The 15,907-nt window shown below is 37.8% G+C and overlaps 1 protein-coding gene across 1 annotated transcript in view; it reads right to left on the bottom strand.

The window, feature by feature from the left end:
- Positions 1-425: 425 nt before the first annotated feature.
- LOC103768042 (membrane-associated phosphatidylinositol transfer protein 3-like) overlaps positions 426-15,907 on the bottom strand; it is a gene marked incomplete at both ends in the record, with an annotated part of 31,580 nt that continues 16,098 nt past the window's right edge. The window contains 4 exons of the mRNA XM_008935172.1: positions 426-574; positions 1,326-1,520; positions 7,622-7,792; positions 13,553-13,722. Of these exons, the coding sequence (XP_008933420.1) occupies positions 426-574; positions 1,326-1,520; positions 7,622-7,792; positions 13,553-13,722 (685 nt within the window). The remainder of the gene's footprint in view (positions 575-1,325; positions 1,521-7,621; positions 7,793-13,552; positions 13,723-15,907) is intronic.

A 15,907-nucleotide genomic window follows, 5' to 3' on the forward strand; every position in this document is an offset into this window, starting at 1 on the left:
GGAGAAATTTAATTTTCTTATGGGAGCAGTGCTTTCAAACTGCTGCTTTATCATCAAATGTATGCTAATAATTTGGTATTTAGTAGGGAAATACATAATTAAGGCAGGAGATAGCCTACTCCTTTGAAAACAAGGAAATTAATACATAATACAGGGTTCTAGTGATCTGGGGTATGGGAGGGATAAGTAAGGGTATGTCCGACAGTGCATTGTTCCCAGTCACAGGCAGCAGTAAGAACACCAGCTAGCAGGGCTAAGGGTGGGTTCACTGTCAGTCTATACCCAGTCACATAAGTGATGCAATCACAGTTAGCCATATAACTGAACTAAAGATCAAAAGACTGATCAACCCTGGAAGATGCAATTAACAGTCACAACGTTATTAATTGCAGAGAAAAAAAAACAAACATAAAGAGATCAGTGACCTGTCTTAAAATGAAGGCCACAACATCTGTTGATTCCCAGTAGCTGGCATGGAAGAGGTGTGGCAGGGCCACAGTTGGAAAGGCTGTCAGCACATCTGGACAATACAAGGCATAATCTATTCGTTTTGTTCCCCACCATTTTGCAGTAACTACAAAAAAACCAAAAACAAAACAGCATCACATTTCTATAAGATATCTTCATAATAAATGTTTTGCTGTCTTTATGTTTAAGCTAAATAATTGTATGAAGTCTTCTGCTTTTTTAATTTTGACATCTAGAGTCTGGTAAAGGTATCCATCAAACACAAAAGTACTGTTTTCATAGACTGCATCATCACTTAAATGTCTGCAATCTAAACAGTTCTTTTGGGTCCAAAGTTTTGGAAGCAGAAATCACCTCAGCATGATTCACATTGCTTCCTGGTCCACGGAAAATGTACAGAGAAAGTCTAGTACTTTTACAACCATGTTATACAAGAAGAATTGCAAATGCTTCCCAAATAATGAATGGAGCATTGATAGATGACTATGGTCCAGAACAGGGCAATATTATGATTTATAGCACTTTTAATCACGGGTAACAAATCTTATTTGTCTATATTCCTTCATGCAAGTAACATGCTTCTAAATCCCAGTTAGTATGAAACCTTAATGACTATTTATGAGTGGCACCTTGATATAAAACCGGGACTTCACTTCTATTACTTTACCTACTTAATTACAAAGAGAGGAGGAAGCTAAATTGTGTTATTTAAAATTGCAGCAACTTAAGCTGTTCTCATTCTTGCCACACTTCCAAGAAGCTATTCTTCCTTTTCATAACAAACTTTTCCACAGAAAGGATGTGGAAGGAAGGATTGTTGCCATATCAAACAGCACATGGCACCAGGCTTCACTCACTGTTGGCAAGGTACGCTGATGGCAAGCTTTCAGTTGATCCTGAGTTTTCACTGTTTGTGCTGGCCAAGCTCAACTTTCTTGTTTTTCCTTGTGGTTGATCAGATGCATTTGGAGATCCAGGACTCTCCCGAGAGAAGGGTATGTTCAAAGAGCTGTTCTCAAGGAACAGAGCACTGTGGTTGTGGATAGCATCACCTGCAGGTTACAGAAATTAAAACAATTTTTAAAAAGACAAAGGGATGAAAAGCATGGCTTTGAAACTAATGAGTGTGTGTGTATGTATTTGTTTTTAACACAGAACTAATAAGTGTTTTCCTGAATAACAGCAGATTTAATGACTTAATGGATGAAACTCCTTCAGAGTGAGGATGATGGCATAAGACAGCATGACTAAATAGAGAAAGCACACCCTACTTCTCAACTCTGTCCATTTAAAAGTAATTCTCTAGGAAGAGCTATACAGGCCTCGGAGTCTATGATACTTCTCTTGTCCTCTTCCTGACACGAATAAAATGACTCTGGAAATAACTTTGAGCAAGGCTATCTACTGGTTTGCATATTCCCAAATACAACACAATTCTTATTTATTCCATGCCACTCTGATAAAGCTATGGGCCATGGCTAACACCTCTACTCAATGAAACAAAACATAGGCTTGCTCCTGAGGTATTCTGAAACATGTAAGAATAGACATACATTTAAATAAAAAGCATTACTGATAATTCTGCTCAAAGGAGCTTGCACATCCCTCCAGTACTTAGGAAAGATGGAACCTCAGCTGAGAGATAGGATATACAACAAAGTGCATATCAAAAGCAGCTGATGACTCAGTGTTGTTTTTTTCAGAGAACAAATCTCTTGGAGAGGGGTTAAAACAGTAAATAAAAGAAAAACTAGTTCAATGCACATATTACAAAAGAAAACAGACAACCCTTGATAATGTATTCTGCTATTCCTGAGTGTATTTCAGTCCCATTCTGACAAGTAACTGTAATCATGCTGTGCTCATCTATCACATGGTCTTGGGCTGGGGACTCTCATACATTTTTTTAGGCAGCGGAGGCCTAGAGTAATTTTCTCTTCAACTTTTCCAGTCTTCTTAACTCTCAATGCCATGAATATCTCAAGGGTGCACAGAACCCAACAACATGTTGCTGCTTTCAAGGACATAATTCCTTAAAACGATACACTGGAAGCATGCCTATAGATTATCAGAACAGGTAAAAGATGTCACCATTAAATGAAAGAGGAACAGGAGCATCGCTCCCTACAGTCTCCTTCCTTGCAAAAAGCAGATGTGGCTAAAAAAATTCTGGCTTGTTTTGACATAAGCCTGAGTATCTCAGCTGCATGAGTCAAGACAAAGAGTTGCCCTGCAACTGAATCAGAGGAACAATTAAATTCTAACACTTTGTGATGGACAGAATATGTTCACTTGCAGTTTCCATGGGAACATGTGCTTTGAGTATTCATTAAAGAAACTGCAATGTATCCTTTCAAACGAATCTTGTTGATGCTATACAGTAGGGAGAGCTATGTGTGGCTACAGGAAAGCTTGATGAAGGTGAAAAGAATGGAAGGAATTTATTTTTTTTTTTACTTTCTTTGTCGAAGGCAAACTAGATAGACTCCAATGCAGGCAACTGAAATACAATGCTGCTTATTCATTACTTACCTCACAAGACAAGGAAGTATTATATGCGCTATGTAGTGAAAGAAGCAGCACAAAGGAGTAAAAAGTTTGATTCTATGTCATATGAATAGCAAGGTACCTGATCCTTCTGACAACAAACTCCAAATCACATGGCCTAAAATATAAGAGCAAATCAGCTCGCTGAGGAGAGTAGCAGAATCCATGGACATAAGCAGTAAGGAAGAGGGAAGATGCCAAACTGCACATCATTAGCAGTCTGTCTGAACCAGATCCCCGATCCAAACCCCAACAGGACATTCCAGAGAAGAAGGTGCAACAAATCCCATAAACGAGAGTTCTATCTGCATGAAGTGCTCATAATGGCAGAGTTCTGATGCATACTGTCTGTCTCGCCTTTCAGAAGATTCATTGAAAAAAAAAAGTTATGCTTCTAAAATAAATTTCTTGCTTCTGAATTGTTGTTGGTCTGCTAAGAACATCATAAATTACCTCTAATCTAATCCTTCCTTCCCCATTACAATTTTTCAAGAGTTTTGTTTTTTCATTCCCACTAAAATGGAGATGGGGAGAGAAGTAAAAATAGTAACTTTGCACAGAATAGAAAACATACTGTCAGCCAACATACCTGTTAGCCTTTTCCATATTATTGACTTAGCTTAAGACCAGCTTGGTAAAGAGCCTAGTGCCTTTTAAAACTGTTGTTTATTTTGTAATACTGTTATTCTAAGATCAGTAACCCTTCTCCCTAGGAAGAGATCAAATCAATAAAATGGAAGGTGGTTTTGCCAGTTTTTTCTCTCCCATTTCCTGAATTAGCTTTATTTTAAACAGGTAGGACAGATTGTCTTCATCACTGTAGGTCAGATCTTTGTTGAATTGTAAAGGAGGACAGAGAGCATTGGTTAGAGATTAATAAAATAAAAGTAATACTGTTTTTTTCTAAAAGCTCTGTGCTCAGTTTTTGACTGGGGCACTCTACTTGCATAGTTCTTCCACTTAAACCACTGAAACAGATACTTCCACCCAAAACAACCTTCCTCATGGCTCTGAGGGTCATTAAAAGTTCTTATCATTCATCCTACTAACCCAAATTTACTATCATACTTGATAATAAATAAAGGTAGATCATTTTATAGAGTCTTATCTTGGATAATTATGATAGTTACAGTCAATATAAAGAGGCAAAGCAGCTCCCTGAAGGCCACAGGGTAATCAGCTCCAGCCAAAATTAGCAATACTTTACTTTATGCATATTCAGCTGGAGAAGTAATGTGTTTTTAGACCTTAATTTCTATCAATCCATAATGAAGCAGACCAGTTGGATGAGCCATAGTCTCAACTGACACTCCTGCACATTCCTTATAACTAAAAATTTGCAGGAGAAAAATTTTGAAATTATTTCAGTTGTGTTGCAAAGTAAAATGAGAGGTAGAAGCTCAAACAGAAAAGAGGATTATGTTTATCTATGTTCTTCTGTGTCAAATATCCAAAAAGTATTTTGGCTGAAACCAAGTGTTTTGAATTAATAGATAACAACTGTATTTTTAACCATCAGGCAGACATAATGCATCATGTCATAAGCAGCAAAGCAAAAAAAGCAATTAAATCCCACATTAGTGATTGTCAAAAGATATGACTGGTGGTTGATCCAAGACCTGCTGCTAAGCTACGGCTCATGTGTAACAGCTATGAAACCACTTGGATTATGAAATGTCAGCTAGGCAGCAACTGAAAAAAAGGTTTAATGAAAGATGGGTTTCTCTGGCCTGTAACATAACCTTGTTACCTTGAACTTTGCACCTTGGCCTTATAGTAAACAAAAAATACCCCACCAATTAATAAATTGCACTTTTTTCTGAACCATTATCGACTGCTATGTCTTCTTCAACAACCACCTGAGATGGAAGAGGTATGAAAATAAACACTCCTCCACCTGCCCTGCCTGGCTGGCAGTGCTTTCAGTGCAGCTTCTTTCACTTGTCTGTATATCACAGCAACACAAGATAAACACCCCCTTAAGAGGGGACTTCTGAAAAAGTGTGATGCCTTAGGTGGTTATTTTAATTCTATCTATCCAGTGGACTTGACAAATATATCTCAGATATTAAACTTAATCTTTGCTAACTTTTCTTTCACTTTGCATATGACGTGTTGACTCTCATACACATTCAGAGAACTGAATTTAAATCATGCCTTAAATAATTTTATTTTATTAAGCTATTTTATCAATAGCCTAATAATGTCATCACATCCACATGAGGAATTGTATGAACAGGTGACACAGTTGCATTGGACCAAGTAGCCAACGGAAGAGAGTTCTGGGCTAGTCAAGTCTCCGTGATCGTCAAAAGGAAGCCTGGTAAGAGTCAGCTTTCATCATCGTTAAGCTCTTAATAGATTTATCCACCATGTACACAAATAAATACCACATTACTACAAAGTGAGTGACCCTAGAGGCACACTTAGTGGTAAATATTGCTGCCTCCTGGATGCAAAAGCCAACTGTCTGGATCAACTTCTGCCCTTGCTCTTTAAGCCCTGTCACTAGAGTGTTAGATGTTTCTTGACTCTCAATGGAAAATGTAAATTTGATAAACCAAAAGCTTCAAGATATACCCTATGCAAAGAGCAACTGGCTCATAGAGCTTCACTTGATTGTCAAGAACTGTAAGTCAGCTACAGTAATTCTCCCCCCCTGCCCCATTTTCCTTATGTTCTCCAGACTGTGTTATTACTGAACCATTCCTTTGAATCATACAGTGAAATTCTCATCTAGTAGTTAGGGTTTTTTTACTGCAGCTTGCAGATCAGATTGTTTTTTTTTTTTTGTCAGAAAACAGAGACACCTATCAGGCTGAGAACAGAATCTTCTTACTTTAACCATGAGTTCCTGTGAGAAAAGGAACAAGGAATAAGATTGTTTAATGACATGAAATATTATAAAAAAAAAAAAAAATGTTTTGGGCAGTACATAATAACTACAGTTTGGTGTAACTAGGTCTCATCACAACTGATTAATAAATTGCCATTCCTGTTGACACCACAAAGGCCCAGGTATCAGAGAAAGGAGAAAGAAAAACCATATAGTTAGTAGAATTAATTTTTTGTAAATGAAGAACCTTAAATTCCAAAAGGATTACAAAACACTTGCACTTAAATGGGAGGATTTCAGATTCACTGAAATACAACGCAGCTTAGGTGTAAAGCACGGCAAAGATTTAATTCTGCACAGAGGTCTAAATACAAAGCCATACCATGGAACATTTACTGATCATCAGCACTCAGGATTAAATAATCACTGTATATGAAGGGTTTACTTTAAAACAACAAAGCTGAAAAATTGTACCAATGCTAGGTTTTCAACTTGAAAAGCAGCTTAAGGGAACTATTCTTCCTATGACAGTTATTTACAGGGGGTTTCTACTTTTCAAGGTAGTCTTAGATAGGTCTTAGTGACAGATTTTGTGCCTAATTAACCAGCAGGATTTCCAAGTGCACAGTCTGGCTTTGTAAGACAGAATGCAAAGCAGGGTATGTGTTTCCATTGAAAGAAAACTTACACACAGGGGTGAGGAGAGAGCACATATTCCCTAGTTTGGATTGTCTCTCACCTTAGCCATTCCTTAAGTCAGTTCCTGAGGAGCAGTCAGATCTTCACGTTTCAGTGAAGCAAACATCTAGAAGCCAACCATCTGCAACTCAAGATCCAACTGTTGCTTTTCCAACATTGATTTAATCACATTCAAACTGATTTGTATCCAATGTACACCATGCTTGAGCAGATAGAACAAAGTTGTGTGTATACTACTGTACAGAACAGATTTCCAATCATGTGATTCTCCTAGCGCCAACAAACAGAAAACATTGACATTTTACTTATACTAGCCTCCAACCTTAAACTCTGAATCCTGAAAAGCCTTTTGAAACAGTCCGTTAAGGCTTGAATTCATGTCTGAATTTGTAGCAAAAAGAATCAATCTAATGTGCATGCATGTACAGATGCACACTGATAAATTTCCTTTTCTTTTTTTCACAGTATTACAAGTCAAGTCACACCTATGTGATTTTATCTCATTTTCTACAAAGTCAAAACAGCACAATTCCTTCTGGTAACACCTTGCTTATCTGTGTCTTCTTCCTTCCCAGAAATCAGGCCATTTTTGCTTTTTCTTGGATTCAAACATTTATTACCTCAGTGTAACTATTGTTTAGTAGCTTACCTAGGAAAAGAGCAATCAAAAGGCTATTTGCCCACTGCTCTTATTTGTCCTAGTAGATATCTGCAAAAAACCAACCACAAGTGACCAAGAGAAACAGTATCTGAAGATCTAGGCAAAGGCAAACTAATTGTAAAAGTAAATTGTTTAAAATGATAGTCAAAGACATGGATGTTTGGAAGTGACAGTTCAGCTAAAGCAGTAGCGTATCACCTTCCAACCCCTCTTTAACACAACTAGTATCACAAAGAATCATTTTTTCTCAGTAATCTTCTTGGTTCCACACTGGCTAAATATGTTTGTGCTGCTCTGTCGCAGATGACTTCTTTTTAGCACATTGATATTTCAAATCTTCTTGAGCTGTGCAAGGAGAGAATGCTTAAGAGAAAAACAGGTAAGGAAAGCTATGAAAATAGGCACTGTACCTAACTGATGAGATCTTCCATCCCCTAGTGGGTATCTCTGGTACCGTGGGACACTGAATGGAGGCAGGAGATGGAATCTTTTCTCCAGTAATGGTTCAAGTCTGCAGGCAGAGGGGTCAGCAGAGTGAAAGAAACTGTACACTTGGCTGCAGGCTGGGCGGACCTGGCACACTTGGATGAGAATGAGAAAGACAGGTCAGTATTGTCCCTTTAAAATTTTCAAGGAGTTTATACAGAAGCATGGTTAATATGGTGTTCTCCAAACTCCAGACTAGCACGCATCTGGCCACAAGAAATTTAGCTAAATTGTTTGCTATTCCATGTGTAAAGAACACTGCTGTAACAGTTTAGAATCTGAGGTGCACACACGTAGCAGACATGAAGACCAGCCGACAAATAGAGGTAAGGAAAGAAAAAGTTGTTGTAAATATGTTATTAAGCATTACAGCTACAATGCTCAGCACTTCAAATATTTACCAGCAAAATGGCTTGATGGACCTGTTAAATCCAGAGGACTTAACCAGGTGACAGCAGGCAGGCAACAGAAAGCACTGCAGTTTCTGAAGTCACCTCATGGAAGCTAATGTATAGAAATGAGATCGGTCATACTACAACAGCAAAACAATGTTCATCATTCTTGCAAGGTGTGCAGCCCCTGAGGTTTCTGGGCTGTAACTATAAATGCAAATCTGAAAATCACTTACTCAGCAAATAAGGCATTCTTCTGACTAAACACACAGCCACAAAGCATAACTTAGATGGGCGATCACATGAAACTGCCAAGGTCTGTAAAATGTTTGGTGTAGTTACTTCTCACCACACTTCAGTCACATTGAATCTTGCCAGCGTGAGCAAATGAATTCATTATAGGCTCATTAAACTTAGTGTGGTTCCTACAGTACTGCATTACATGTTACAACAGTCAGTTTATTAACTACAAGAGTAAAGGAATGACAGAAGTATTTTAAAATATGTATGGCAATATTATGCCTGCTCCCTAGGAACTCCATGCAAAGAAGATGTTTTCAAAACCTGCTGTGCTATACAGTAAAACCTAAATGTTCTTTTGATAGAATGACTGTTACCTTGTGGCAATAACAAAGCCAGGGTAATGTGTATGGTATTTCTCCTTAGAAGACATATGTGGCACAGCGTTGTTGCCATGCACAAGCCAAACACACACTTAACTGGAAACCATGAAGAAAGATGCTAAGAGTTGTAATATAAGTTGTCATGGAACATTAGATCTAATGGGGTCTACCTTAAGTGACATCTGTCACCAGAGTGCTCATCTTGGAATTTTAAAAAAAAAAAAAAAACCAGCATAAAAAAAAACCACACCAAAAACCTGAACAAAACCAAAACTACACTACTTAGATTCTTTCTCATTTTCAAGAGCCTCAGTCAAGGTATTTGTACATAAGCAAAACCACAATGAGCAAACTTATGGTGTACGTCTTCCTCTGCTGGAGTCACAAACAGTCCCTAGGAGCTATATCAGAAAATATTATATTCTTACAGGTCTACTCAAGTGCTTTCCATGTTGCTGGAAAGACTCTAAAAATTTATGTTCTTATTATATAAATTATGGTGTTTGCTGCTATTAATGGTATATAGGGACAAATCTTGATATAGACTATGTGGATGTTGCCAAATTCTAAGCTTACATCATTGACACTCAGTTGTAATAGTAGAATTGCCATAAGCAGGTCAGAACAATCCTTTTTTGATTGTTCTATTCTATATGAATTTTTTTTTCTGTAAAGGTTACAGCACAGGTACACAAAGTTTTTTTCTGTAGCTAGTAAGACAATTAACCTTTTATTGATCACAGAAAAAAATCTTCTCAAGAGTATGATGATGAATCACATCCATGGGCACGACTCTACTGCACGCACTCTGTCACACAAGTCTGTCTAGACTTCTCTCTGTGTCATGAAGCTGTCAATACTCATGGCCTCTCAAGAAATTAGCTGGGACAAATCTTCCAATAAGAATATACTTATTTATGATCCAGATCTGCCAAAACATGAACTTTTTTTCTTCTTTGGACATGCAGCGTGCATTGTATTTTGTATTCACTCACCCACTCTGAGGATGGTGCAACATCTCTTTAATTCCATAGGATTTTTGTGACAAATGTCTTTGGAGGCATTAAGTGAAGCTTTGTGGCTTGTTTTTTTTCTCCTCCCAAGCTCTCTTTTTAAAGCATTTCAAGACTGTTATTGTTGTTTCATGACTGTTATCAGTGGGAATTACCAGGTACCCAGCTCTAGAATAACCAAAATCTACTTTTGATGTCTGTTGTATGTTACTTTCTCTAACAAGGATATCTCTGTACATCAGTCAGTACACTTGGCAGCAGATGAAAAGAAAGTGGGACATAGTAAGACTGCCTGTTGAGGACACCACAGAATCTTTTCCCTTTCCCACTATCAAATAAATAGGAGCTTTATGCCACCTTCCTCCCCTTCCCACCATTAAGCCAGCCATACGCAAAAACTATGGCCTGTGAGATTCTTCTGTGAAGTACCTCTCTACAGTTCTCTCAGAACCACTATCAAGTACACTTTTTTCTTAACATATTCTCCAAGTAGGGTAAAAATATGCCCATCAGTGTATTATGCCACGGAATCTGAGTAAATTCTCCTGTGTATTCCAATTAATTGCACTACAGGAGAAGCAGAAGGTAAACACCAGTTAGACTGCAAAGATCCAAGACTACCTTTGACAGCTTTCTTCAGGCTGTATTTCATTCTTAGTATTTGCCAGAAAAAAATGGAAACAAGTCATCTGTGTGAGAGTATTTAAGCATAGCAGAAATTAGTTCTTTCCAAGTAAAGCATAATTCTTTTGTAGAGTCTAAGCAGTGTGAAATACCTTCTGTGAGGTAAAGCACTGCACTGCATTTTAATTAAAACTATATTTTGGTAAGCTTGTAACTTTGATGCATGTATTTAGGGATCTAGTGTGTACAAAGCAGAGCAGTCAACTGGGTATTATCCCACCAAACTAGAGCTTCCTTCCTTAGTTGGTAGTATATTAGTTGATTCTTTCTTTCTTGTCATGCTTGATATTACCTGTCAGAGCCAAACATAAAGGAAGTGCTTAATGTAATTAAAACAACTGCCTAATTGCACCTTCTAATACTTTTTGTACAGAAACATTTTCTGGATATGCACAGAAGGCAGACAGAGACAAAGAAAGACAGGAATGCAAACAGCAGGGTTATGAAAGTTGTCAGCATTGGGCAAATCATGATATCTAGTTGCAACAAGAAAGCATGTCCTCTGACTTATCAGCTCTTTTCATATCCCTCTCCCAAACTGGCAAAGGAATATAGCACATCATGTTCTAAAGGAGACTACCTCCCACTACTGTGGCATTTAACATCATTAGTTCCCATTGAGAGCAGGTGGAAACACTTGCCCATTATAACCATTCTGAGGTAGAACAGTGCCACTTTGTGGATCTAACTAAATGCTCATGATATATTCTGAATTCTAAAAATCATTGACATTTTTATAGGGTAGTGAGGCTCTTCCACGGATAATCAGCACACAGAGTGGAAGAATCTGGCAGAGACACATAAATTATTAGTACTTTAGAAAAGGAGAATGGAGACTGGACAGTGAGAGGACCACAGAAGAGAGTGCTAGGGAGTAACTAGAAGAATTGTCAAGGAAGCACTAAGGGACCAACAGAATTTCAATATAAGAGAATTAAAAGGTATTTGGCAACAAAATAAAAAAATTGGAATGAAGATTTGGTTTTAGTCACACTCTTATTAGAGTAAAGATAAATATTCAGAAAGCAAAACATGACAAAATGCAACTGGTCAGCAGAGAGAACAGGCAAACCTCTGGATATAATTTTCTTGCCTTATATTTAAAAAACTAATTCTAACAAAATAAATAAACATCCTGAATTTTATTTCTCAAATTTCCAGGTAGCTTTCTAGCATTCACTTCAATAAACGGGCACCTGATTCTTCTCACCCAACTTCCAACTGACTGCATGATAATTTCAACTTGTCTGTTTTCCTCTCAATTGTGCCATAATTACCACTTTAAAAGGGGACTTTATTATATGTACTTCTAAAAACTAATTATGCTTCCCGTTGACTCTGCTCACCTTGGAACGTCTTTGAAATGTTGGTCAGTTGAGCTGCTCTCAAAGTATGCTCCCTGCAGGACAGCAGAGGTAGGATGGAAGCGAGAGCTAATTTGAACAAAACAGTTTAAAATAATACTAATTCACGTGAAAATTTCCTGTCAAAGTGTCTGGAGGGTACCAGAGCTGAGACTGAGGAAAGGACCATTGACTGGAGAATTCAGAAACATACAATCCCCAGTTCAGTGAAGTATTTAAGTGTTGAAATTTGCCATCCATTTCTACCTAATCCCAAGAGAAGGATGAAGGGAGGACTTACCACACACACTCAACTGCTGGCAGGCACCACTGTCTACACGAAGGGATGTGTCCATGTCTGCAACTGAGGAACTCTTGTACCAAACACTGCCAGGATTTTCTACTTACTGTGCAGTAACTGGCATCCGCTAATCAGTATTTATCATCAAAGACTAAAAGGTGATACTGGTTCCACAGTAAACATGTCCATTCTGAGTCATTAAATGGAAACAACATCTTGCAAAAATACAAATTCTAGCCCAAAGAATTTGAACCCATGCATGCAAATTAATACTGTTAGATTTTTTCCACATGAAGCCCTAGGAAAAAAAAACTAAACTCCCTGCCCCAACCCCTCCAGCAAAACCACCATCATCTTCAGAGGGAAATGTTGATAATCTTGTAAAGAAATCCCCAGTAGAGAAAATCAAATTGTGGTGCAGTTTTCAAAGCTGGCCATCGCCTACATAATTTTTGCTCATTTCCCTGACAGCTGTTTCAGAGAAACAAAAAGCCTTAGTTTGTGGGAAAAATATATAGAAATTTCCATTCTTTTTAGCTGAGTTTTGGGTTTGCATGTTTTGGGTTTGTTTTGTTTTTTCTTGAACAAAACTGAATACTGCAAATATGAGGAATGAAACACAAAATGGGAGATTGTTTATGCTCTTGTAAGTCCATGAAACTTGTTGTAAAAAAAAAAGAAATTCCGATCAGATATGTAAAGGCTCTGAAAGACATGGGTCTGGTCATTTTTTAAATTCTGGTAGGTAAAATAATTTTCAGTTTAGATTACGTTCTGCTTTATCCCTGCAATTGATCAAATGTGACTTTTAAAGCTCAGTCAAATGGCATTACTCAAAAGTCTACCAATTGAGAAGAAAAATATTTGGAATCCTGAATTACTGTCTCTTCTCACTATTGCAATCGATTTTTCTCCCTCATCTGATAAATGAACATATTATTTCCTACGAAGATGCCGTGCTATCCAAACACCATAAAATGCCAAGAGGCAAAACACACACTAAATTTTGAAAAGCAAAGTAAGCTCTTCCTTTAACTGAAAAACTGAAAAGATCCAGATGCATTCAGAAATAAAGAAAAAAAAAAATCCTGTATGTGTCTGATCACTAGGCTCCATTACCAGAGACGAAAAAATGGCTCACAACCAAATTTACCCATGAAGCCAGAGGTGCACAAGATACAATGCTGAACCACACACAGATATTATCTTCTTCAAAAACGGATGCTTGGTGAAGGGTAAGCTTTATGTTGTATGGCATGTAATATACGATCAACAGCAGAGCAAAAGACACAGTACTGTAAATGGGTGAGCAGTGACAGCCCTAGATCAACCCTCATAACCTCAGTACTTACCTACACCAACACTCCCACCTTTTAGAGGAAAAAACTTACCTCACTCCCCAGTCTTTAACTATGCTCCTTTATTTACCCCCTTTTATACGAGTCTCTGTTTAAAAAGGTCATTAAGCAGTCTATATTCTAATCCCAGAAAAATCTTACCATCCAGGCCAGGCAGCACAGTACTCCTCATGGCCAGCACCAAACCAAGTGGCGATCCAAAGAGGAAGAAATCAGACACCTCAAATTCAAATCGGCCCAAATTTACTTCTGAGAGACTGGAATTCACAGGAGGAAACTCCGTACCATCTTTCAACACACTCGAGTGGATGCTGAGCAAAGAAAATGCACTGATTCAACAATAATGAAGAGAAAAAAAAACACATTCCCAAAACAGGCTGCGTAGAAAGCTCTAATATCTGTATCTAGATCCAACTAATATGCGTTAAACTGCAGATAGATATTGCAGTATAGAAGCCACTTATGACTTCCAGTGCAGGTACTCAGTAAGTTTACTACCTTCAACATGCAAGAGTTTTCTACAAAATACTTAATGGTAAATTACACAAGGACTCTGAATATTGATGTTTACCTCCCCTCCCTTCTAGCAGTACAGCTCTATGTGAGCTTATTCCAAAACTTCTGCTAGAAATTCTAACATACTCAAGTCGTATAAGGACAATAGTATTAAAATTTACAGTCATTAAGTATGTTACATGGGGACATAAAAAGTGTTGTTCTATCCATTCCCTGAGCTATGAATTAGAATCTCACTATTTTTCAGCTATTTATTACAGGTTAAAATTAGTGAGGCTTATAGACAGCTTCTGATCTTTTAAGTGATTTAAACACTTTCATTTACTTTGTATGCCATATATGCATGAGGTAAATATAGACACCTATCCCTCACAGACACTAGGCCCTCATTTAGTTCTGCTGGAGATTAAATAACTGCTTTCAGAAGAAGAACAGTAGCATATATACCTGTTGTCCAGTTAAGAGATCAAGCAGAACATGCCTCCAGAATATGTACAGCCTGGCTGAGATATGCAAACGATGTCAACTCCAGCCAGAGCTGTAACTGAAGCCCTCATAAGTTTTCTGTACACAACCCTCTGCATCAGTGGCCAAGTACAGATCAGAATCCAGAAATCCTGAAGACTGGTCCCAGATCAGGCCAAGACAACAGGCCTTTCTTTCAATCTGAGAATCAAGTGACATTCTCAATTTATTTTAATTTTAACCAGATGTTAGTAACTGAAACTCAGGGGACCAAGCTTTAAAGGAGCCCCTTTAAGGCAGAAACTAAGAAAGCCAAGAACTAAATCCATGACTGGCACAGTAGTTGGGAGTTACCTCTCTTTGCCAAAAGCACTCAAACAAAAAGCCCAAGCTGAGACATTGAAACACAAGCGCGGTGCGTAGGACAAGGACATTCTCGGTGAGAGCTATCTTTGTAACCTCATTGCTCACACTGATGCACCACCTCTAAATTGCAGTAAATGAGCTCACAGGGAAAAAAGTCTTAACTATCTTATGCATGTTTCACAGACAGGAAATGAAAGGCTTGGAATCTTTCTCTACGTACAGGGTGGGGCAGAGAACAACATGGTTTCATTTGATTTGTGTCTCTCCCTCACCCCTCTTTACATCACTAAGGAATTTTTTCAGTCATCTTTAGTCTGTCGTTGTCCAACTATTCCTCAATAACTTAGCAACAGCCTAAAGTTTCAGGAGTACAAAATACGAATGGAAGATAACAGCGTTGTATCTGCTTGCTTAAATACAGCTACATGTAAAGCTTTCAGTTTAAAACCGTATATATATGTGGGAAATGAAAAAAGGCTTGGAAGAAAACTATGTCTTTTAATTATCTTCTTATCCCCCAAGTCTGAAGTACTTGCCAACACTGTGCTTTAAACATAACACAATACACCTATACAAGAACATAAAAATGACTGACCAAAAAAAAGAATCATGTTTTCAGTCACAGACAAGTGAAAAACAACCATTCTGCCTCAGAAAGAAGACACTTGACAACATAATGATATCCTGAAAACCCAATGGTTTGAAAATAAGGGCAGAATAGTCAACAAAAGCAAAGCAAATTACATTAAATCAAAGGAAGAAAATAAAATCACTTTAAACTGCTACTAACAAAACCGCCGACAAAGTAAAGCACAGTAGTAAGTTGCACTATACTCAACTGTAGCAGAACTGAAACTTCAATACACAATAAGACTTCTCCCTCTGCATCACTCCCAGTGAAGTAAAGGAAATAAGATGATGGATAGAGGACAAAAAGCACAAAAGAATACAGATAAGTAAAAAGAGCTTAATACAGACAGAAACTATGAGACAAATGGAATGCTCGCATTCCCATAAAATCTGTGTTTCAGAGGTTTCTTAGGATCCAGGAAAGCTAATAAAGTTAACTCCTCTTCCCCAGCCTCCTCCTCATTTAAGCCAAATCTTTATGCAGTTGGTTTTGGTTAGTTTTTTTGTTGTTGTTTTGGT

The sequence above is a fragment of the Merops nubicus genome, unplaced genomic scaffold, assembly GCF_000691845.1.
Source record: "Merops nubicus isolate BGI_N331 unplaced genomic scaffold, ASM69184v1 scaffold51792, whole genome shotgun sequence".
In the NCBI taxonomy this organism is placed as follows: Eukaryota; Metazoa; Chordata; class Aves; order Coraciiformes; family Meropidae; genus Merops; species Merops nubicus.